This window comes from Miniopterus natalensis, chromosome 5 (genome assembly GCF_054644295.1).
Source record: "Miniopterus natalensis isolate mMinNat1 chromosome 5, mMinNat1.hap1, whole genome shotgun sequence".
Lineage (NCBI taxonomy): Eukaryota > Metazoa > Chordata > Mammalia > Chiroptera > Miniopteridae > Miniopterus > Miniopterus natalensis.
The window spans coordinates 56321015-56342846 of NC_142085.1; the positions used below are offsets into that span (position 1 = coordinate 56321015).

Below are 21832 nucleotides of genomic sequence, written 5' to 3' on the forward strand. Positions count from 1 at the left end.
AGCTCCTATCTCAGCTCCTATTACATTACTGGCAATAGCGCTACAACTGAATGTAGAAAATGAGGTACAAAAAGGAGAAAGAAAAGGGAAGAAATCACTCTGGTCCCCTCTGAAAACGGGAATGACTGCAAGGCTTTCTGGTGCAGGTACCTGCCTCTAAAGCAGGGGCGGGGAACCTTTTTTCTGCCAAGGGCCATTTGGATATTTATAATACCATTTGCAGGCCATACAAAATTATCAGCTTAAAAAATTAGCTATGAAAAAAGTTCCTAGATTTATTGAATTTTGAGTTCCACCTACGGTTGGCTTGGCAGGGCCAGACCAAATGATTTCACGGGCCACATACATCCTACGGACCGGACGTTTCCCTCCCCTGCTCTAAAGATACACAGTAAAGGCCAGAAACTTTCTGCTAACTTATTCTGATTACTCTTCTGTCTCAGAAGTGAAAACAGGATAAACTAATAATTTTCAGTCCTGCCGACCCACACTGTTGCTGCCTACAATTATTCCAGAAATTACAATTGTTGAGCTGTTTTCCACTTCCATTGCTATTGGGCAAATCTTTTTTATACAATCCTGATATTTAAGACAATGAAGGAATTATTACAATATCTAGCTAAAATTGGCTTATTATTCCTTTTAAAGGTTTAAAGTATTTTAATTGCATTTGGGTATTGGGATGGATTTGCTTTAAAATACCTGTTTATCATAGGAAAAACAAGTTTTAAAATCATTATTGAAAACTTTCATACTTCTAGAAACATGAATCAATATTATTATCTTTCAAAAGACCTCTTAAGTTCCAAGGAAACAAAGAAAATTACTGATCATTAAATGTGTTATATATATGACTAGTATTTATTATTCCTAATGTAATAGTTTAGAATAAGCATACTTGGTAGAGTTGTAACTTTTATGTGCTACATATATAATTCAGCATAGGCCGAAGCCCTTTTTATAATCAATATGATCATCTTACGGAATATTTATAAGATAAGCAGGGTGGAGCAGTGGAAAAATATTCGCTTAGGCATCTCAAGTCTCAGTTTTAGAGTTGTCTATCAAACGATGGCTCAGTTACAAATATGGAGCTCTAAAATGTTCTGCTTCCTTAGTTAATAAGATAGGAAATAAGAGAGACTTTTTAGAAGGAATCCATGCAGCAGACAGAAGGTTGGATTAAGTGGTCTTTAGAGAATCCATTCAGCTCTAGGATTCTATGACCAGATGACTTCTAAGGTTTCTTCTAGCTCAGGCTATATATCTACATACATATATAAACTTAGAACATAATTTTTTACATTTTGAAATGTTACATAGGTTACTGGTATATTTTTGCTTTCACAATTCATTGCTGGTGATGTCTATTATTTTTCTGATGTCATTTTTGGTCAGAAATGCAACCCAACTATAATGTTGTTCTGGGAAAACATTTCATTTTATAAGGAGTACATTGCAGTAAAAAGTAGAGCCCATCCATGAAACATTACAAAATACTGGTCCCACTGGAAGCAGCATTTACCAGCAAAGCCCTGGTGTCGTTCATTGATTTAGAGTTACACTTAAAGTAGCTGATGCTATTCCTACCTCTCAAATCCAACAACAACAACAAAATCCAAAAGTGCATTTTTATTTGCAATAAAGTTATAAGACAGATGGTACTTTTAAAGTAGATATTTAAACTCAATACTTGAAAAACTGAAATGTGATATTTAATTACAGCTGAAGTTTTAAAAGTGTACTTAAAAATCAAATATGGCACTGCAATTTCCTTAAGCTACCTCCTTTATGTCAAAGTTTCAAAAAAAACTAAAGATGTTCTTGTACACACATATGCCTCGTGTCTAAGAATTCAGAACTATGCAAAGAATTTTTCAATATGACTAAAAAATGAAATATTTACACACTTTAGTGTAGTACTTAATATTTATTTTTTGAAATCTCTCGCTGATGTTACTTCTAAAGAGCAATGACTCAACCAGAAAAATAGTAAAGGCTGCCTTTTCTTTTTTAAAGTGCTTATTAGCAAACATTTCCAAAAGCAATGGTTTTTAGAAATATATAATATTCAAAAGTGCTCAGAGTCACTACTTACAGAATTTTATATGCCATTTTGTACCTTTGCACATGTAAACTGGTTTTATCTGCATTAATGAAAGATTGCTTTCAATGGCCCTCAACTATATGCTTCAGATCATAATAGTACTATTACTATCAGCAGCGGGAACAGTAAAACAGAATGAACCCAGCACATTTTTAATGGATCACAGCAGACTAGAAAAACTATTACAGCTTGTGGATATGTTACATATCCAAGAATGAACCTTTTCTTTCACTCTGCCTGTACGATAAACATTTAAAACAACAAAAACTACCTTCTTGTCCCTCTATAGAGTATTTTACAGTACACAAAGATATTCAAATTCTTGTAACATTTAACCAAATTCTTGTTTCTCAACATTTAATACAAAGCCTATTTCCACCAAGAAAGCAAGTAGGAATCAGCAAATGAAATACCTAACACTAAAAACCTGAGGGAAAATATTGTAAACAACTCTGAAATGAAGCTTTTTTTAAAAAAAGATATAAGCATTCCAAAATAGAATGTTTTCTGAGAATGAAATATTTTACTTCATATCAATCATATCTCTTTTATCTGATTGAAATAATTTAGAAAAAAAATAAGCATCATCTTAACCTATCTGCTTTCTGTATCAGGCTCTCAGTCTGACTCGTGCCAGTAGTATGAACCACTTAGCAGTCTTAGAGTGAGCATCCCCTCTGGTCCCTATTTTCTGAACCTTAAGCTTTTTTACTCTTCCTTTATCTCCCCTCCAAAAATCCCCATATATCCTAAAAGAAAATCTCCATTAAAAAGTCACTACAGTGTGATAATGCTACATTTGATTTAAAGTAGTAATAAGTTATAAATTGCCAAATAACTTAATGCAATTCACAATGCAAATCCCTGGTATAAAAAGAATCCATCTTGCCCTGAATAATAAAGCAGTCCAATGATTTCAAATTACTTATGAAATAAAGGAAAAAATAAGGTGTAAAATACTATTTATAAAAGTCAAGTAAGAAACCAGTTACCATAAATCTTTTTACAAAGATAAATGTAATGTGTCCTCCCACTTCTAAAAATTGTTAGGGAGGTTTATAATTAGTGGTTTCAAAAAATGACTTTAAGGAAACTAGAGATTGAATTACATATTATTTATAACATGACATATTAAATATATATGTAACAATAATACTGCAATGGTGATTTAAATTAATCTTTGGATCTGCTACTTTTTGGCAAGCATATTTCTTTTTCAAAGTCTTTGCTATAACTGATTAATTTTAAATGTTAGTTTTTTAAAACTTTGCTACTTGAGATACTGTTAATAAGATACCAGAAGTTTCAAATAGTAATAATATGCCTACAAAATAAAACAAAGATTGTTCTTGCATCTTTTGTTATTATAACAAATACACTTTAAAATAGACAACATTGCTATGCCTGTAAATTAAAAATACCCAAACCCTTACAAAGGGAGTGGAAAAGGAAAGAAAAATTGAAAATTCTTATTTAAAAATAAATCTTAAGTCCTTGAATTTCTTAAGAACTTTATCTTCTTTTGGACCAAGCTGTATCTTCTACCATTCTTCCATGGAATATGATGTTAATTCTCCATTTTGTATGTTTCAGTTTGAATTTTCTTGAATGTTTGCAAAGCTGGTACTGGACTTGAGACGTTTGGCTGTATAAATCAAAAGTATTAAATTTTAACTTAAATTTAATTCTCTAAAAATGATTATTCATTATTTTATGTAAACTATAGTATAAAAAACTATAGTATTCATCTATTAATTCTATGTTTGAATCACTAGATAGAGAATGGGCTGTACTGGGTCAAGCGATGGAAGCAAGGATACCAGTTAAGAGATTCCGAATTAGTGCAATGAAAGGATGATGGCCTGGGCTAGGGTATTACCAGTAAAGGTAAAAAAAAGTTAAGATATATTTTTGGAAGTAGGGTTGGCAGTACTTGCTGACTAACTGAAAAGAGGTGGAGAAGGGAATAGGGAAATCGGGAAATAAAAGAAAAAATTAAGAAATCAGAACAAGGTTTGTAGCTTATACAAGCAGACAAATAGTGATTTTTACTGTAAAAACAAGCAAAAACTCTGATCAGAAACAATAAATACTTTTGTAGTTAAATAGATATGCAAGGCAAATAAGATGATAAACTTTAAAAGTAAACCAAGCCCTGAAAAATAGTCTTTCAATAGTCAAGCCCCTGGGCTGTTTTGTTATTATTCTAAATAAGAGTTTTTAGGACTGAGATATTACATATTTACAGAATGCTGGCAATCTTCAAAAAGCTTTACTACCCGGCTGGAGTGGCTCAGCGGTTGAGCATAACCTATGATCCAGGAGATCGCGGTTTGATTCCCAGTCAAGGCACATGCCCGGGTTGCAGATTCAATTCCCAGGGCATGCAGGAGGCAGCCAATCAATGACTCTCTACCATCATTGATGTTTCTCTCTCTCTCTCCCTCTCCCTTCCTCTCTCTGAAATCAATAAAAATATATTTACAAAAAAAAAAAAAAAAAGCTTTACTAAACATACCCATGACGTGACAAGGACTCTCCCTTCTAGTAGCTAGCGTTTGAAGGTCATAAGACATTACAAATCCCGTTCAAAACTATCTACAAGTAACCTTTTTTTTTTAAAGTTATATATATTAGAAACAAAGTTAGAAAAACCATGAAGTGCTATAAAGAAATTTACAGGTGAGTTTTTATGTCATAGGTTTCTAGACTAGGAATAATATTTGAGAGGGGGGAAAAAGTCTAACTGTTTTCTCCAAAATACATTTTCCTTTTAAAAACTAAAATTACTAAAAGATAAGCTTGTACTTTCATTCTGATAATAAACAAGCAACTCATGAGTTTTAGAGCCACTTTTCTTCAGCTAGGTGGGATCAGGATCTTTTAGTCAGTGCTTTTTCTGCTCTGCCCTACTTGATGGGAACAAAGGAAAGGAATTAATTTGTATCAAGCACATGCTATATGTCAAAAAATGTTCTGCAACTGCAATTTCAACTTGTTTATAAACAGACTGCGTGTAAGCTATAGTTTCTCCTTGCCTGCCACACTTTCAGGTGCTTCCGCCATGGCCTCAGTGGGCCTAAGAGCTGTCTCAGTCTCCCTACTGTGGCCATTTCAGCTCTGCAAAGTCTTTGTTGCTTATTTCTCTGCTGTTGCCAACCTTACTCTAGGGAACCTAGCTTTCTCAATTAAAGCATCTGAAAGACACTGTGTTGTCTTTGGGTTATCTGCACTTATAAACTTCTTACACATCTCTTTTATTAGTAAGTATAATTGCAAAATGGAAGTAGAGAACTACCTTAGGCTAATATACTTTGAGTTCTCAGAGCATATATCATTTCTAAAGCAAGCCTAAATTTTTAAAATATAGATTTTTATCTAAATAAATGAACAGTTGTAAAAAGACACTTACGCAGAATGAGTTTGCGTTTCTTTTGTTCTGAGTGAAGAAAGCTACTAAGGTAGAAGACCACAGGCAGAAAAAGGATGAACACGGAAACAGCGATGACAGGCACAGTGTCACTGCAGGGGACCGAGCAGTTGAAAGTTCGGCTCCAAAGTTTTCGAGTAATATTCATCTGGAACAATAACAAATAATATTACTCTATTTTATATTTAATTTGTCTTCAATTTCATACAATTATTTTGTTAACAACTAAACAGGCACTCAGAATTTAGACTAAATATACATCATACAAAATCTATGGGTCGTTGAGGACAATTTCTCCTGCCAGGAAATAAGGTGGTTCACAATCAGTCATTGTATGAATTTATATCCACACAAAAATTTCATATTATAAGTTTGTAATACTGTCCAAATAATGTTAACCTTTCACAGAGTTCAAACAGAACTTGCATCAATAAGAATATAGTTAGACCATGATTCATTCATTAAAAAAGATTTTAAAGAATGGCTCAACTGTAGCAATCCATTCACAATGTATACATATATCAAATCATCACATAATACACTTCAATTACATTATAATTTTGTCAATTGTACCTCGGGAAAATGGAGGGGGAGGAGTGGAAGACTCACAAAAACAAAACTTTTTGTACATCACATATGTAATCTCTAATCTTGCTGCAATATTTTTAGATGAAAATAAAAATATCAGCTTAATAGGGCTTATCTATGAAATGCTTAATATTTTATCTGAGATATATGAAAAGGTTCATACTTGTGGCAAATAATTTTTACGTACATAATACCCAATGAGTCATGGAAACTTTATTAGACAATATTAATTGCAGTATACAATAGATACAAGTTAGGAGCAACAGTATCTTACTTTCATTGAGCTCTTAGTTTCTGTCAAACAGTCTGCTGATACAAGGAAACTATCAAATTTAATGCAGAAAACTGATCTTGCCTAGATTTTGTTTAACTGAGATATTGTGTACAAAGAGTACATTGTATACTGTAAGTGTTGCTTATTGCAAGAAGGATGTTCTAAAATAGGTGGTCATGTTGATTTTCTGTGTAATCTCATTGGTTACAGAACCAATATTCATTTTTCTTATTTAAAAAAAAAAAAATAGACCATTACTTTAAATATATATACTTATTATTTATTGAGAGCCTACAAGAAGTCAGGTACTATTCTAGACATTGGGAATAACGCAGTAAAAAAACAAATGAAAATCCCCATGGTGTGTATATTTTAAGTGCTCTTTGCCATCCTGAATATTATTGATCCACTATAGTTAACTCTGAGCTGCTATGATAATTCACACTCATTATTCTCAACCATTAAGTTTATAAATTTTGACCTTGAGTTCTCTACTTTTAGGCAATAATTTCTCACTTTCCTCTAATGCCTCAATACTCAGGCATCATATTCCCATAAAAAGGCATGATCGCCACCTCGTGGTGCCCCGTGAAAAGGCAGGCCATCCAATGGAGAAAAAAAAACTTTTTTGTTGACCATTCATTTAATCAATACATATTACTAAGGGTCTGTTATATGCCAGGCACTGTTCTAAATACTGAACAGTGAACAAAAAGGGACATGAGGTCCTTATCCTCATGTGGCTTATATTTTAGTGGGGGCAGACAGACTATAAACAAGTAAATAAATTCAGATAGTAATAGATATAAAAAAAAAAGCAACGGGGTAGGAAGTAATTGAGAAATGGCTTCAGAAACACACGATAGCAAAATTTAGAGACTTCTTGAATTAGCAACATATGAATAAGAGAGTGAAATGTAAACATCTAACAAAGCCCACAACTCAGAAAATGACACACATTATCAAACTTAAAAATCAAAACGTACCAAATTATCAACTCACTTATGAACATGTGATTAATTTCCATTTTAGTTTGACAGAGCAGGATAATCTAAAGCTTTACTACTTTATAACTTGTTATTGCTAGTTGAAGACAGCATGTGAAGATTCCAATATAACTCTGAAAGGGGTAATAATACTGAAGGCACTGCAATTCAACAACACTGCAAAATATGTATCATATTAGAAGCAAAGTACTTACTGCATCTTCCACATCAATGCACAAATGTGTTCCCGATTCAGCCTTATTCTCATGTTCATTCACTTTTTGCATGTCATTGTACAGACTACTCAGAGTTCTGTATGCTTTGAGACAGTTTTTGCACACTTCTGAATAATTCCTTAACTGTAGAAGACTGTGTATGCTCCCCTAAAATATCAAAAGCACAAGTAATAAACATTACATCTCTTTAATGTAAGCTATTTGCCCTTCTAGAAAACAGGAAACAACACAGTATGTTAAAGTGCTGAGCTATGATGTTGGGTCGGTTGCTAAATGACTCTGAGCCTCAGTTTTATCATCTATAATAGAGAACTACACTACCTGTATTATAGGTCCCAAATTAGAAACCTGATATGTAAAGCACATAGCAAAATACTGGGAACTTTCCAGTTGCCTCTAAATTTTGAAAGTCACTGCACTAGCCTCTGTTAACTGAGGACAACAAAAATTTCCTAAATTATCTTGTCACTTCATGTATTTGTTCCTATGTATCCTACTTTCACCAAATAAATAAAATATGCCCTTGCCTGTGCTGACTTTGTAACAGAGAGCATTTATTAATGGGAAAGGAAAAGGCACTAAAACTACAACCCCACACAACCCTCTTACCCCAAGGCTTATAATCCAGTCCTTTCTACTCAACAAAAAGGGGCTAACACCAAAGAATTGTATAACTTAAAATGAAAGTAATGGATATAACATCTCAGGTTTTATGTTAGTGAATTTCAGTCTTTTCCACTTTCAGGACTAACACCTGTCTTTCCAAGAACAAGTTTTCTAAAGAGCCACTTTATTCTTTACCTTGTAGCCTGGAGAAATGCTGTGTTAACTGAATATTGGAGTGAAAGAGAAAGGAATACTAAGAGGATTAACGATACAGTCCCCACAATGTTACCCTCACCATCTATTTGACAGAGAAACTAAGATGCCCTTTAGTTCTGCCACAAGAAATAGACCATGGCTTGTTTTTCATAGAACAACTGTGCATTTAGCAGCTAAATGTGTTCAATTAAATACTGAGCACAGACCCTTGATGAGATAGTGTAATTTAGCCATTGATATTAAAATTTTAAATGCACATATATTTTGACATAGCAATAAAAATCATAAAGGTATGAAATCACAAGAGAATTTTTAAAAATAATCTCAAAGTGGGAAAAGGCCTTCTAGTGTGACACAAAATCTGTAAGCCATTAAAATTTTTTTGATAAATCTAACAACACAAAAATTAAAATTTCTTCCTAACAAAAAGAAAAGCACAATAAAAAGACAAGCAACAAACTAGGAAAAAATATTTGCAACTAACATTCCAGGGAAAATGCTTATTTCCCTAAAATACACTCATCAGAATACTAATCTCCTAAAGCAAAGAGTTTCTGGACAAATAGTTTTGACAAATACTGTATATGAATATTACCATTTAGAGTTTTACAACACACAATAATCCACTAAAATTCTGAAATCCTGTAGTAAAGAATTTCCCAGCCTTATTAGTAGATAGGCCATCTACCAACATCTTACAGAACATAGTTTGGGAAATTCTCATGTAATAGTTTTTATTATTGTCAAGGAAATTCATAATTCTGTGTTATCATGAGGAAATCATGCATATCTATATCCTAAACATGTTTACATCTACTTGTGGGGATTACTTGTTAAGTGAGTTTCAAAACAATAATTCTATCAGGGTTTAAGTCTCACCCCTCACCACCACCAGGAAAGTTCCAATACCAACATTCAAGGATCAGAGGTGGAGAAACCAAAAACCACTAGAGTAGGTTTCTTGAAGGCTACCTTTTATATTACAATCAATATTCAAAGTTACCTACTAAACAGTGCCTTTTAAAGTAAGTAAAATATATGTAAGCAAATACTGATGCAAAGAATAAGCTTCCTATACACACAGAATCATGCTGCATTGCAAAATACAGTACTGCATAAACCAAATCAAGGTAAATTACAGACCATTATGTTTGAGTTAAACAATCACATGCCTCAGTTAATGTGTTCATGCTCGTTCTCATTGGATCCTCACTACAAAATACTTGAAGGTAGGCTGGGTAGATCTTACTAACCCTGTGGTACAAAAAAGAAAACTGAAGTTTTCATAATTTTCCTAAGGGCTAGTAATGGAAGAATTTACCAGACATCCAGGTCCACTAACTTCTCTACATTGTGTGTACATATTAATATCAATAATTAATGCCATAAGAGTTGGAATTATTATTCATTTTAATTTCAAGTATCATATATAAAATACCTGAAGATTATGTTCAAAGCAGGTCAAGGTGCTATTAAATTGATTGAGGAAGTTTAATGTGCTATTTGATAATTCTTCACTTTTATTCGTTAAACAATCTGTCAAAAAAAAACAAAAAGTATATTAATATATTTCAAGCAACAATTATATACTGTCATTTGTCTCTCAAACTATCATCTTCTGTTTCACACTATAGTAATTTTTTAAACAAGCTTGAAGTGTTCCATATAAGAGAATTTTCCACATACATAAAGCTTACCCTTTTTAGTTTCCAAAAGTATCTTTTATGTCATAATCGTTATCATGAAAGCTTAAAACAATCACATATTATGCCCTAGCTGGTTTGGCTCAGTGGTTAGAGCATTAGCTCACAGACTGAAGGGTCCCAAGTTCGATTCCAGACAAGGGTACAGACCTCGGTTGGGGGCTTGATCAACAGCCCCAGTCAGGGCTCCAGTGGGAGGTAACCAATCAGTGTGTCTCTCAAAAGCAATGGAAAAAATATCCTCTGGTGAGGGTTAATAAATAATAATAATAATAATCACATATCCTCCTTTCTTTATAAAAACAATATCCCAAATAAAATTTAAACTGATTTTTGTCAGTGCATTGTCTTAATCCTGAACATCAGTTATCAAATGCTGCCTTAGTAGGGGTACTCTTAGTGCTGATTAGGCAGAAGACGTTTATCCTGCATTAATTTTACCTAAATTAATCTCCTTTTTGATCCTTTTTTGTGTAGAATTTAGTAGTTCTGTGTCCCATCTTCACTAGTGGGTCATTTGTTGCATCTAACAAGATAACTTTTTTCACATGACCTTTCTAACCTATTGTGAGTTGGGAGACCAGAGAGACAAGCTGGTAGGAATTTTTCCTGAAATACTGATACAGAGGCTTCAAGTAAAGTATGGGAGTAAAAACAGAACCGTTTTACATATTTTTTAAAAAGTCCCACAATAAGCCCGGCTGGCGTGGCTCAGTGGCTGAGCAACAGCCTAGGATCCAGGGGATGACGGTTCAATTCCTGGACACATATGCCCGGGTTGCGGGCTCCATCCCCAGTCGGGGGCCTGCAGGAGGCAGCCAATCAATGACTCTCTCATCATTGATGTTTCTCTCTCTCTCTCCCTCTCCCTTCCTCTCTCTGAAATCAATAAAGATATATATATTTTTAAAATCTCACAATGATGTTCCTCAGCAACTCGCTTCTCTTGCTTAGCATTCTCTCAAGTTCATTCTTTAATAGTGTTCTATGTTGAATATAGCACAATTTACCTATTCTCCCTTTTTCGATAAACCTACTCTTTATCCTTACTTTGCTTGTACCTTTCCGTGATCTCAGTTTACCCTCTCATCTAGGTTCAAGTGCCTAGCTCCACATCCTGGAACTCGAGGTCAGCTGTTTCAATCTCACCCTCCTGGAATCCTGACCCTCACTGCGTTCCACGTACAAACATTTCCAACCCTGGACAGACTCCATTTACCTTCTGGACTCCCAATTCTGGTTGTAGCACATTATTTTAGAAAACTCTAGTTATAATAAAGGAACTCAATTCAAATTATAGTCTCAGGGCCACAAAACAATCTTTAGAGATACCCTACCACTTAGTTTACTTTCCAATTTCTATTCTGTAGTAATCAACCCCACTTAATTTCAATTGGTAGCTGTATCTTACACCCCTCAGGGCCATCTAGTATGATAGCTCTCAACTGGTCATGGAGAGATGGGATAGGAGGCTATTGCAATTATCCAGGAGAAAGGTGGCAATGCCAATGAAAAGAATTGAATGGAAAAGAGAGACTGAATAGGCAGTGAAGGGGACTGGAAATATGCCACCTCAAAATAAGCCTCTTTGGCATATGGGTTATTCTGAGTTAAAGGCCACCGAGAACCAGCAGATGCAGGAAACTTCTAAAAGCAGGGCACAAGTTTTTGTTTTGTAAATATTTATAAAGGAAATTTCCGTTTGTAAAGATGTCTCCGGGTCAAGTAAAAGGAAGAGCTCTCACAACAGAGAAGAGATTTACGTAGGTCTCTGTGACTAACCTTACTACACAACTTGTTTACCATACTTTTTCTGGTCACCTTCCCATAACCTGTCTCCTCTACACAGAAGCCCCAAATCCCTTTTTTCTGATTAGCCTAAGATGGTATATAAACCCAAATTCTAACCATCCCTTTGGGTTACTCGTCATTGGGGGCTCCCATGGATACAAGTGCAACACATAGATTAATAAACTTGTTTGTTTTTCTCATTAGTCTGTCTTTGGCCAGTCTAATTTACAGAGTCTCAGCCAGAAAACCTAGAACAGATAGAAGAAAAAGATTTTTCTTCTCCCCGATATTAGACACTAGGATATGATACGCTATGAGACATGCATGTAGTATGATAAACAACAATCACTACAATGAAAGCTAACATTAACTGAGTACTTGCTATGTTCTAAGTGCTATGCTTGGGCTTTAAACATATTGATTCGTTTAATTCTTACAACAATCCCATGAGGCAAGAACTATCATTATCTCCATTTTCTAAGGAACAGGAGCTTAGAGGAATTAAGGAAGTTGCCCAAAGTCACAAAACCAGGAAGTGAAAACTTGAAATTTCTACTGTTTGATTCCTGAGCCTGCACTTGCAAACACTAAAAAATAATTAGATATTCACATCTAAATTCTAACCATTAAAGTTCAATATTCAGAGTCAATAAATACTTGCCACCACTCCTCCCTCCACTGCCCATAGACATCTTACACGATACAGAGGCTCAGTTACTACTAAATGATCAGTGTTGGCAACTGAGATGAAACCTAAACCTGGTGAACAGGGCAGCAATAGCACATTAAGACTTCTTTGTGTAAATTTTACAAAGACATCCCCTCTGGGTAGATAAATTACAAAACAACACTCCTGCTTCCAGAGGCTGAGCTGGAATTCAGCACCATTCACCCCCTCACACAGTCCCCTAAGAACAGGGGTTGTTCTGCACCTAATATACACGGGCCACTGCTAATGAACCTCTTTCTACAGTCATTCTTTCTCTCAACTCATGTACTCTACCTACATTCTCTGTAGCTGGATCTTCTCAAGAATGTAAATTCCACTCTGACTGTTCACCTTATCATTTCAAAATCTGAGGGATCACATCACAAATTAGCAGTCAAAGAAATAAAGTGGCACACTGAGGAATCATGCATGCATCAATTTAGTAAGGCACTGAAATATAAAATATACTTTCCAGGCCCTCAATTAAATATTTTCTTAATTGTGCCATTTTTCCTTTATTATTTAAAAATGTTACCCCATCAGTCAGCTTTCAAAAAGTTCACACAGTGAATTATTTTTTAAAAATATATAACATAAGCCCCCTTAATCCTGGTTTAACATCATCACAAAGTTGCCTTGAATCTTTTTACACATGAGGCAGAGTATATATAAATAAAAAGAAACACAATTACAAATACGCAGATTATTAGTATATTGGGTACACAAGATTGAACAGGTTTTCAGTTTTGTAGCTGACATTGTTCAGGGAAGTACAAGGGAATACAACTGTACCCATGGCAATTGTACATCTGTGTTATAATGGGCCATGTCATGGCAACTGACATACGTAATATAGGGATAGATGAGTGTGTGTCCATCCCTGTGTAAGAAGTAGTACATGAATAATTGAGTGCAATGGTAATTTCTTCTATACAAAGGATGTAACTGAAATTACGTCATTAAAAAAGTAATTTATATAATTATAAAAGATCAAAAAAAGAAAAAAGTAATTTATAAAGGAATTTCTCTGAACAACAAAAGAAGTAATCTCTTCTATTTTACTGACAGCCATTCCTTTTCCCTTAAAATAACTTGAACATTAAATTAACAGCTAGTTATATAGACTGGCCGTCGAGTTATATACTGCATTAATGCAGTGCCATCAAAATTTTTCCAATGATCACTAAAGAGTGGCATTATACAGCACAAAGGAGTTCATTTATATAATGAGGCTAAAAATGTCTTCATTATTAAAGAGCCCTGACTTTCTGACTTAAAATAAAGGAGCTCCAATAAAATTCCTCTTCTACCTTTTACAGGAATTGGGAGCATAAGGTTATAAGCAGTGAGAAGCTATATATTTTAAAAATTAGTAAGTTAAGGAATATTAATAATAAAACTTCCTATAAGCACTAAATGAAGTGGTCATTATGAATTTTCCTCATCTCAGATAATCAATGCAGCCTCATCAAGGACAGATTAGCATAGCTTCTTTCTCAGTGAGGGCTCAAGCACCAACTCAAAAGGCATTTTAGGGGTGTTACGGATTCAAGTTAAGACCTTACATAGAAATCTACTGAATTATCATAACAGGAATTATACATCTTTAGACAAAGTATTTGGCATCTAATAGAAATTTGTATAAAGATCTCTGCTGTTTTTCAAAACTAATTTTATAGAAAACAATAGAGCCCTGGCTGGTTTGGTGCAGTGGTTAGAGTGTCAGCCCACAGATTGAAGGGTTATGGGTTCAATTCCAGTAAAAGGCACATACCTGGGTTGCAGGCTCAATTCCTGACCCGGGCGGGGCACGTGCAGGAGACAACCAATCAATGTGTCTCTCTCACATCAATGTTTCTCTCTCTGTGTCTCTCCCCCTCCCTTCCACTCTCTCAATTTCTGAAAAATAGGGCAAGCTTCAGAAAACATAGTATAAACTAAGGGAACTTTGTACCTGAACAACATAAATTTAGTAAGTATGAAAACTAAGACATTTTAAATGAAAAGCTACAAATAAGTGAGTCTAACGCTTAGTATATTACCATGTAGATAAAATATGTGAAAGGGAGGTTCTAGTAGTTGACCTTCCGATTAACCATTAAGTTTTATTACTGATTTTTAAAGAATCAAGACATAATAAATGAAGGGTGTCAGAATATGCCTTTCTAAAATATACCTCTTTGCCATGAGAATTATTTCGAGCTGAAGGCACTTGAAAAACAGCAGATGCAGAGAGAAGCTTTCTATGAATTCACCTTATCTGCCTAAAGACAGATAGATCCTCCAAAAGAAACTCAATTGTAATAAATCCCTTCCCTGGGAGTTCCATCAGCTAGGGAAGATTGACTCTTATCATAGGAAAGGAAATCAATGGAACAGAATCAAGAGTCCACAAATAAACCCCAACACAGACAGTCAACTGTGAGCTGAACTCATAGAATCAGAGAGAAGAATGGTGATTGCCAGGGGCTGAGGGGTGGGGAGGGAGAGAAATGGGGAGATGCTGGTCAAAGGATACAAGCTTCCAGTTATAAGATGAATAAGTTCTGGGAATCTCATGTACAGCATAGTAATTATAGCTAGCAATACTGTATTAAGTACTTGAAAGTTGCTAAAAGAGAAAATTTTAAATATTCTTACCACAAAGAAGAAATGGTAATTATGTGATGTGATGGAGGTGTTACTTAACACTATAGTGGTAATCATTTGCAACCTATAAGGGTATCAAATCAACACATTATATACCTTAAACTTACACAATGTTATTTGTCAATTATATCTCAACAAAGTTGAAAAAGAAAAAAAACAAAGAACAGAAACACTTAACCATAAAACAATCCTTGGTCTCATCAAATCTGGTCATTCTGCTAGTTATTCAAATGTCACATGCATAAGACAACCAAGAGGCATCTCAATAATAAAGCTATCCTTATATCCACAATAAATACACTTATATCCACAATAAATACACTTCTGATAACAGCTTCAAAAGTCTGTACAGGAGAATCCGTTGATATATTTTCTTTACTTTTTAGCAATCATTCCCCACAAGAACTAGTTTCCATGTTATTTGTAATGTGACTTGGAAGAGTTGAGCTCTTCCTGGTATATATACATATAGACACTCTTACAAATGAAGCTTTCATAAATACAAATTTCCCTTACAAAATGTTACTTCTACTGTTTTCAGAGCTTCTCCTGTTTCTCAAAAATAAGTAGCTCAAACTAATCCTTATGCCAAAGGGGCATATTTTAGGGTGGCATAATCTGGTCTCTTGTAGTCATATTTTTGGGTAGTATATTCTGGTCTCCTATAATACAAAATGACAACATCCTAGGCAAACTTCTGATTGGGCACAATTTGTTTAAAATTATAGTGTGATATGATTGCTTTCTTCCATTTCATTAAAAGAGTAAATATCCCTTGTATTCTTTTACATATTTCCTTTTTTTAAATCATTTTTAATTTTTCAGTTACAGTTGACTCACGACATAATATCAGTTTCAAGTGTACACCCCAATGATTAAACATTATATAACTTACTAAGTGATCCCAATAAATCTAGCACCCATCTGACACCGTACAGTTATTACAATATTACTATGTTCCCTATGCTGTACTTTACATCCCCACGACTATCTGTAACTACCAATTTGTACTTCTTACTCCCTTCACCTTTTTCACCCAGCCCCCTAACCCCTTCCCAGCTGGCAACCATCGAAATGTTCTCTGTATCTGAGTCTGTTTCTGTTCTGCTTCTTGGTTTGTTTTTTCAGATTCATTTGTTAATAGTACACACATATTTATTGCCATTTTATGGTTCATATTCTTATGTTTTTTATGTTTTTCTTCTCCTGCTTCTTAAAGAAGACCCTTTAGCATTTCGTGCACCACTGGTCTGGAGGTGGTGAGCTCCTTCAGCTTTTCCTTGTCAGGGTATTCTTTCACATATTTCTACAGGCCAATGCCTTCATAAACTATGACTGGATAGGTGAGAAATGGATTTCCTTTTACATACAAGGATAAGAGAAGACTTTAGCATCATTCACTAATAAAATAAGAACTCATGAAATTAGCAGTTTAAGAGATCTGGTTGCTAGAGATGTGACTGCATCAGAACCTGATGTCTGATGCCTGATGACTGCTAAGGGTTAAATCTAGTACCCATCTGACACCGTAAAGTTATTACAATATTACTTCAGGAAGTGTGCAACTCTATTAAAAATTTTTTCACATTATCTAGTTTTAATTTTATATAATACTAATTGGTCTTTAGAAAAAAAGAGTATTTTACATTAATACTTTTAGTAAAAGATTAGGGTTTTCCATAATATCTAACATGTATAAAACATAAATGTTAAACCGTTGTAGGGCTAATTAAAATGTATTTATATTTCTTAAAATGGAGACTGTGCAATAAATTTGTCAAACAGAACTTTACAAAAACAAAATTAGGCATTAACTCATAAACACTGTCTACTCAGATGAACAATCTTAAAGCCTTTTGAATTTTGCTCTAGACTTGATCAGCAGTTCATTTATGTTCTGAACCCTCATTCTACCTCACAGGGCTTATTAGGAAACTCTAATGAAACAAGGGTTATGAACTTGAGAAACACTATTTAATTTAATTGATGGCTTGCTACTCAACTTCTTTATTTCATTTTTTTTCCTTCCTACAAATTTTTCTCACTACTTTGTAAGAGAAGACCATGTTGCTCAAGTAAGAATGCTTTATTAAATTTCAGTAAAAATTTCAAAGTTATTTGAACAATTCTTTAAATTTTTTAAAAAATGTTCTCATTATCTTTATTACATAGATTTGCAGAGAACATAATTAGGAGTGTTTCCAGGTAACTTGAGTAAATATGCAGCAAAATGTTTGTTTTTAACTGGAAAAGAAAGCTATTTTGAATTAGTGAAATCTTCATTACAAAATACCCTTTAAAGAAAAAACCCCTCAAGTATATAAAGTCACATCAATCAAAAGAAATGAACCCTGATACGTATTCCACTTATTCTAATTAACTGACTTAAAAATTATTTGTAATTAACATCTTTTCCTGTATTAGTGGATTTTTCTAAAGGACTTAAGAATACTTAAAAACAGTTCTTTTCCTCTTGCAATGGCATCCATGAAAAAAGAGGTCTTTGCAGTTAAAAAAAAAAAAAGGTTTGAAAAGCAGTAGGTTAAGTGATGTTAAAAAGCTTTTTTTAAACCTGCAGTATTTCTCATGGTTTTTAATATTCCATATATATTGTAAATCCCCAAGATACTATAGTACATAATAATTTCTTAATAATATGCTTGTATTCTAAGCAGTATGAAAAATGTTGGCATAAGAGATAAACTACTCCATCAGTCAAAGGCCTACTTTCCCTTTCCCACTGTATCATCCATTGTGCTTTCAGGACCCTGGAAAAGCTCCTCTTTTATGCCTCTGTCTATGATGCCTCTCTGTCGGCAATGTCTTTTCTCTCATGTCTACTTATGGAAATCATGCTCACCCATAAAGGATCAAAAGGTACCTCCTTCAGGAAATTATTTCAAATTCTCCCAAATTCAATTTGTTCTTTACTTCCTCCAAGGACACTATAACTTTTTAAAGCATTTATTTGTCTGCCTTAGATTATTCTGTAAATATAACTTTCATCCTCACTAAATAAGACATGAAAAACAAAAACTGCCTAGAACACAGTTTGTATTCAAAACACTTCTGAATTGAAATAGTGACTTTAATTTTTCCAAAGAAAGCCTAAAAATAGATCTCATTTTATTACACAAATACATACAAACCTGCAAAACTGGTAGAACAGATGTTATCATCAACCCTAACACCATTTGAAAGATTATTATAAATATCATAATTATTACTAAACAGTTAACATTTCTTGAACATTAACTATGTGCCAGGTACTGAGTTAAGTACTGTACACAATTTATCTCATTTAATCCTCAAGACAATGGTATAGCGTAGGTTCCATTATTACTATCAATTTATAGATGAGGCTAAGTTACACGCCCAAGGTCTGACAGCTAGTTAGGGCTGGCTAATAAGTGGCAGAGTTTAGGCTCAAACCCAGATCTGTCTGACTGCAAAGCTCATGCTGTTAACTATGACACTTTTCTGCCTTTCAGTATTTGCCCAAGTGGTTCCCACTAATAAACCATGATGCTAATCCAAGTTCACTTAAACATAGCAATAAAAAGTATTCTATAGATTCAAAGATTCCAAGTTTCATTAAAATAAAATCTGACATCTATACTATTGAACCATAATTGCAACATGAAAATGAAAGAATAACTTACTTGCACAATTTGCCTTCTGCCATGTGGAATTAAAAAACTCAGACAGTATCACAACTATTTGAATTCTATCTGCCATTAAGAGGCTTCTGGCACAACTATGACTCTCAGACGTATTCTGTAACAGAAAAAAAAGTTTCCGAACAATTTTTTTAATTGATTTTGATTTTGGGGGGGTGGGGAGACAGACATTGAGAGACACCAGTTTGTTGTTTCACTCATTTATGCATTCGTTGGTTGATTCTTGTATGCGCCCTGACGGGGGATTAAATCCCCAACCTTGGTGATATCCATAATACTGTACTAGAGTTCGTGGTAATTTTTAAAAGTATTTTTTAAACAATATATCTTTATTGATTTCAGAGAGAGGAAGGGAAAGGGGGGGGGAAGAGAGAGAGATGGAAACATCAATGATGAGAGAGTCACTGATTGGCTGCCTCCTGCAAGTTCCCTAGTGGGAGGTCGAGCCCGCAACCTGGCCATGTGCCCTGACTGGGGATTGAACCGTAATTTCCTGGATCATTGGTCAATGCTCAACCGCTGAGCCATGCTGGCTGGGCTGCAGTAATTTTTTAACCTTTTCTTAATTCCATAGTATCCCACAAATGAAAAAAGCATTTGCTGCCTCAAAAGACCCAAGCTCACCCTAGCCAGTTTTGCTCAGTGGTTAGTGTCTGCCTGCAGAATGAAGGGTTCCAGGTTTGAATCCAATCAAGGGCATGTACCTGGGTTGCAGGCTCGATCCTGGCTCCGGTTGGGGCATGTATGGGAGGCAACCAATGGATGAGTCTCTCTCACATCGATGTTTCTCTCTCTCTCTCCCTTCCACTCTCTCACAAAAGCAATGGGAAAAATATCCTCAGGTGAGGATTAAAAAAAAAAACACAAAAGAACAAGCTCTGCATCATGATCAGTTATTCTGATCAGGTATAAAACAACTCACCTTTGCTCCAAACAGAGTATGATGCCATATAATACCCTGCTGTTGTTGACAGGAACAAGTCTTGGGGGCTTTATTTTTAAATCATATAGTGAGATGTACATATGTATGTGTATATATATCCCCTTTGCTATACTCAATAGAAATATGCCTGAAAATATTGCATGGAAACCTGAATTTATTTAAACTAATTTGGAAACTAGCTCTTTACAGAAAGATTGACCACAGGATTTACTTAATAAATCCCCTTTATGTAAAAAAATATATATATTATGTAATATCAGGTTGACTCAATGCAAAATGTAACTATATATACAAGTCTATATCTTGTTAAATCAACTGTGATTTATCAAATAATTCCAACCACATTTTCATGAGACTACTTGTGCTCTCAATACAAGAGGAACTTCCCCACTCCACAATCCCAAAGTTATTCATGTTTTTCCTTTACAGGGCATATTGGGCCCACACCTCATGACTCCCACCAGCCCTGACACACTAATCCTTTCCTACTCTAGACCCTATAAGGTTCTTAGCAACAGGAAGGTATCTTCTGTGTCTTTTTTTTTTTTTTAAGTCCTTCATAGCACCTACCACATGACCAGAGAAGCTCTAAGGGTACCAAGGATGGGGAAGGGGGTAAATTTACCATTTTCTAAAACTTTAGGTCCCATTTACTAAAAGCTATTACTACGTGCCAGTTTTCTAAGAGTTCTTTTTATCCACATTTCACAGACGGGAAAACAGCACAGAGAATGCTAACAAGAGGAGGCAACTAAGGCTCCAAGATAACCCAAGGTCAAACTTCTAGAAAGTGGTGGATCTGAACATTTCTGGCTACAAAGCTCAAGCTCCTAACCACCACCACGCTACAGCTCCCCCATTCCACTTGGGGTTTCAGGGAAGGGTCCCTCCTGGGAACTCCAGGTGGAAATGGGAAGGAGCTGTGGCGGAGTCTGGGGAAGGGGAAAAAGGGGGGGAGGAAAGGAAAAAGGCAGGGTGAGGGGTGGAGGAGCCCCAAGAAAACGAGTCCTCTCTCTCTGCCAGTAGTATGTACCAAGAGGAGGCCCAACAGCAGCTACGAGGGTAAAACCTCCGACCCCAAGCCCTAAAATGCCATCCACTTTTTTGATGCTCAAACTCCACATTCCCAGCCCAACCCCTTCTTCTTAGCGATGGGGAAACTGAGTCACCCCTCGCCGAGTTAACCTCCCTGCGCCCTCCTCCCTTCCCAACCGTCCACGCCGGAGGTCCGGGGTGAGCGCCGCTACCCACCCCCACGGCTCGGCTGATGTTGTCCATCTTGCTGGCGACCTGCTGGAAGAGCGGGTAGCAGGTCTGACAGAGGCGCACCGGCCGGGCGCCGCGCACCAGACACCCGGTCAGCTGTGCGGCGCTGCTGGCGAAGTCCAGCAGCAGCTCCCGGCACTCGGGATCCAGATCCGGCAGGTCCGGGGGCAGCGACTGCGGCCCCCGTCTTCCTCCCCGCAGCAGGGTCAGAGACAAGTCCTCCACCTCCAGCAACCGCTGCTCGGGCAGGAGGTCGTACAGGAGGACGCCCTGGGGGCTGCCGCCCGAGGCGAGCGCGCCCAGAGCCAGCCGCGACCACAGCAGGGGCACCAGCAGCCGCCGCGGCAGCAGCAACGACCTCCGCCGCGCGAGCGCGGCGTCGTGATCCATCGCGGGGGTCCCACTCCCCAGGGCGCTCTTCGGCGCCTCTTCCCCCTCAGCCGGCGCCCCGACCGCCGCTGCTTCCGGCTTCCGCGGGTGCAGGCCGCGAGCGGGGTCACGAGGGGCGCGCGTCATGGCCCCGCCCCCGGCGCGCGGCGCCCCATTGGCTACCAGGAGCCTCTCGGGGCCGGCGGGCCGGCGTGCGTCCGGCACTGCGCACACTCCCGCGGTCTCGCGCCCCCGCCGGCGGCTGGCGGCTGGCGGCTG

The 21832-nt window shown here is 36.3% G+C and overlaps 1 protein-coding gene across 1 annotated transcript; it reads right to left on the reverse strand.

Moving 5' to 3' along the window:
* Positions 1-851: 851 nt before the first annotated feature.
* Positions 852-21615, reverse strand: OSTM1 (osteoclastogenesis associated transmembrane protein 1). The gene is made up of 6 exons (XM_087817542.1): positions 21170-21615; positions 18958-19072; positions 9882-9979; positions 7601-7768; positions 5520-5685; positions 852-3752 (listed from the first exon to the last, which is right to left on the reverse strand). Exons 1-6 carry the CDS (start codon positions 21572-21574, stop codon positions 3697-3699), a joined length of 1008 nt encoding a protein of 335 aa, XP_087673668.1. The 5' UTR covers positions 21575-21615; the 3' UTR covers positions 852-3696.
* Between the last annotated feature and the right edge of the window lie 217 nt (positions 21616-21832).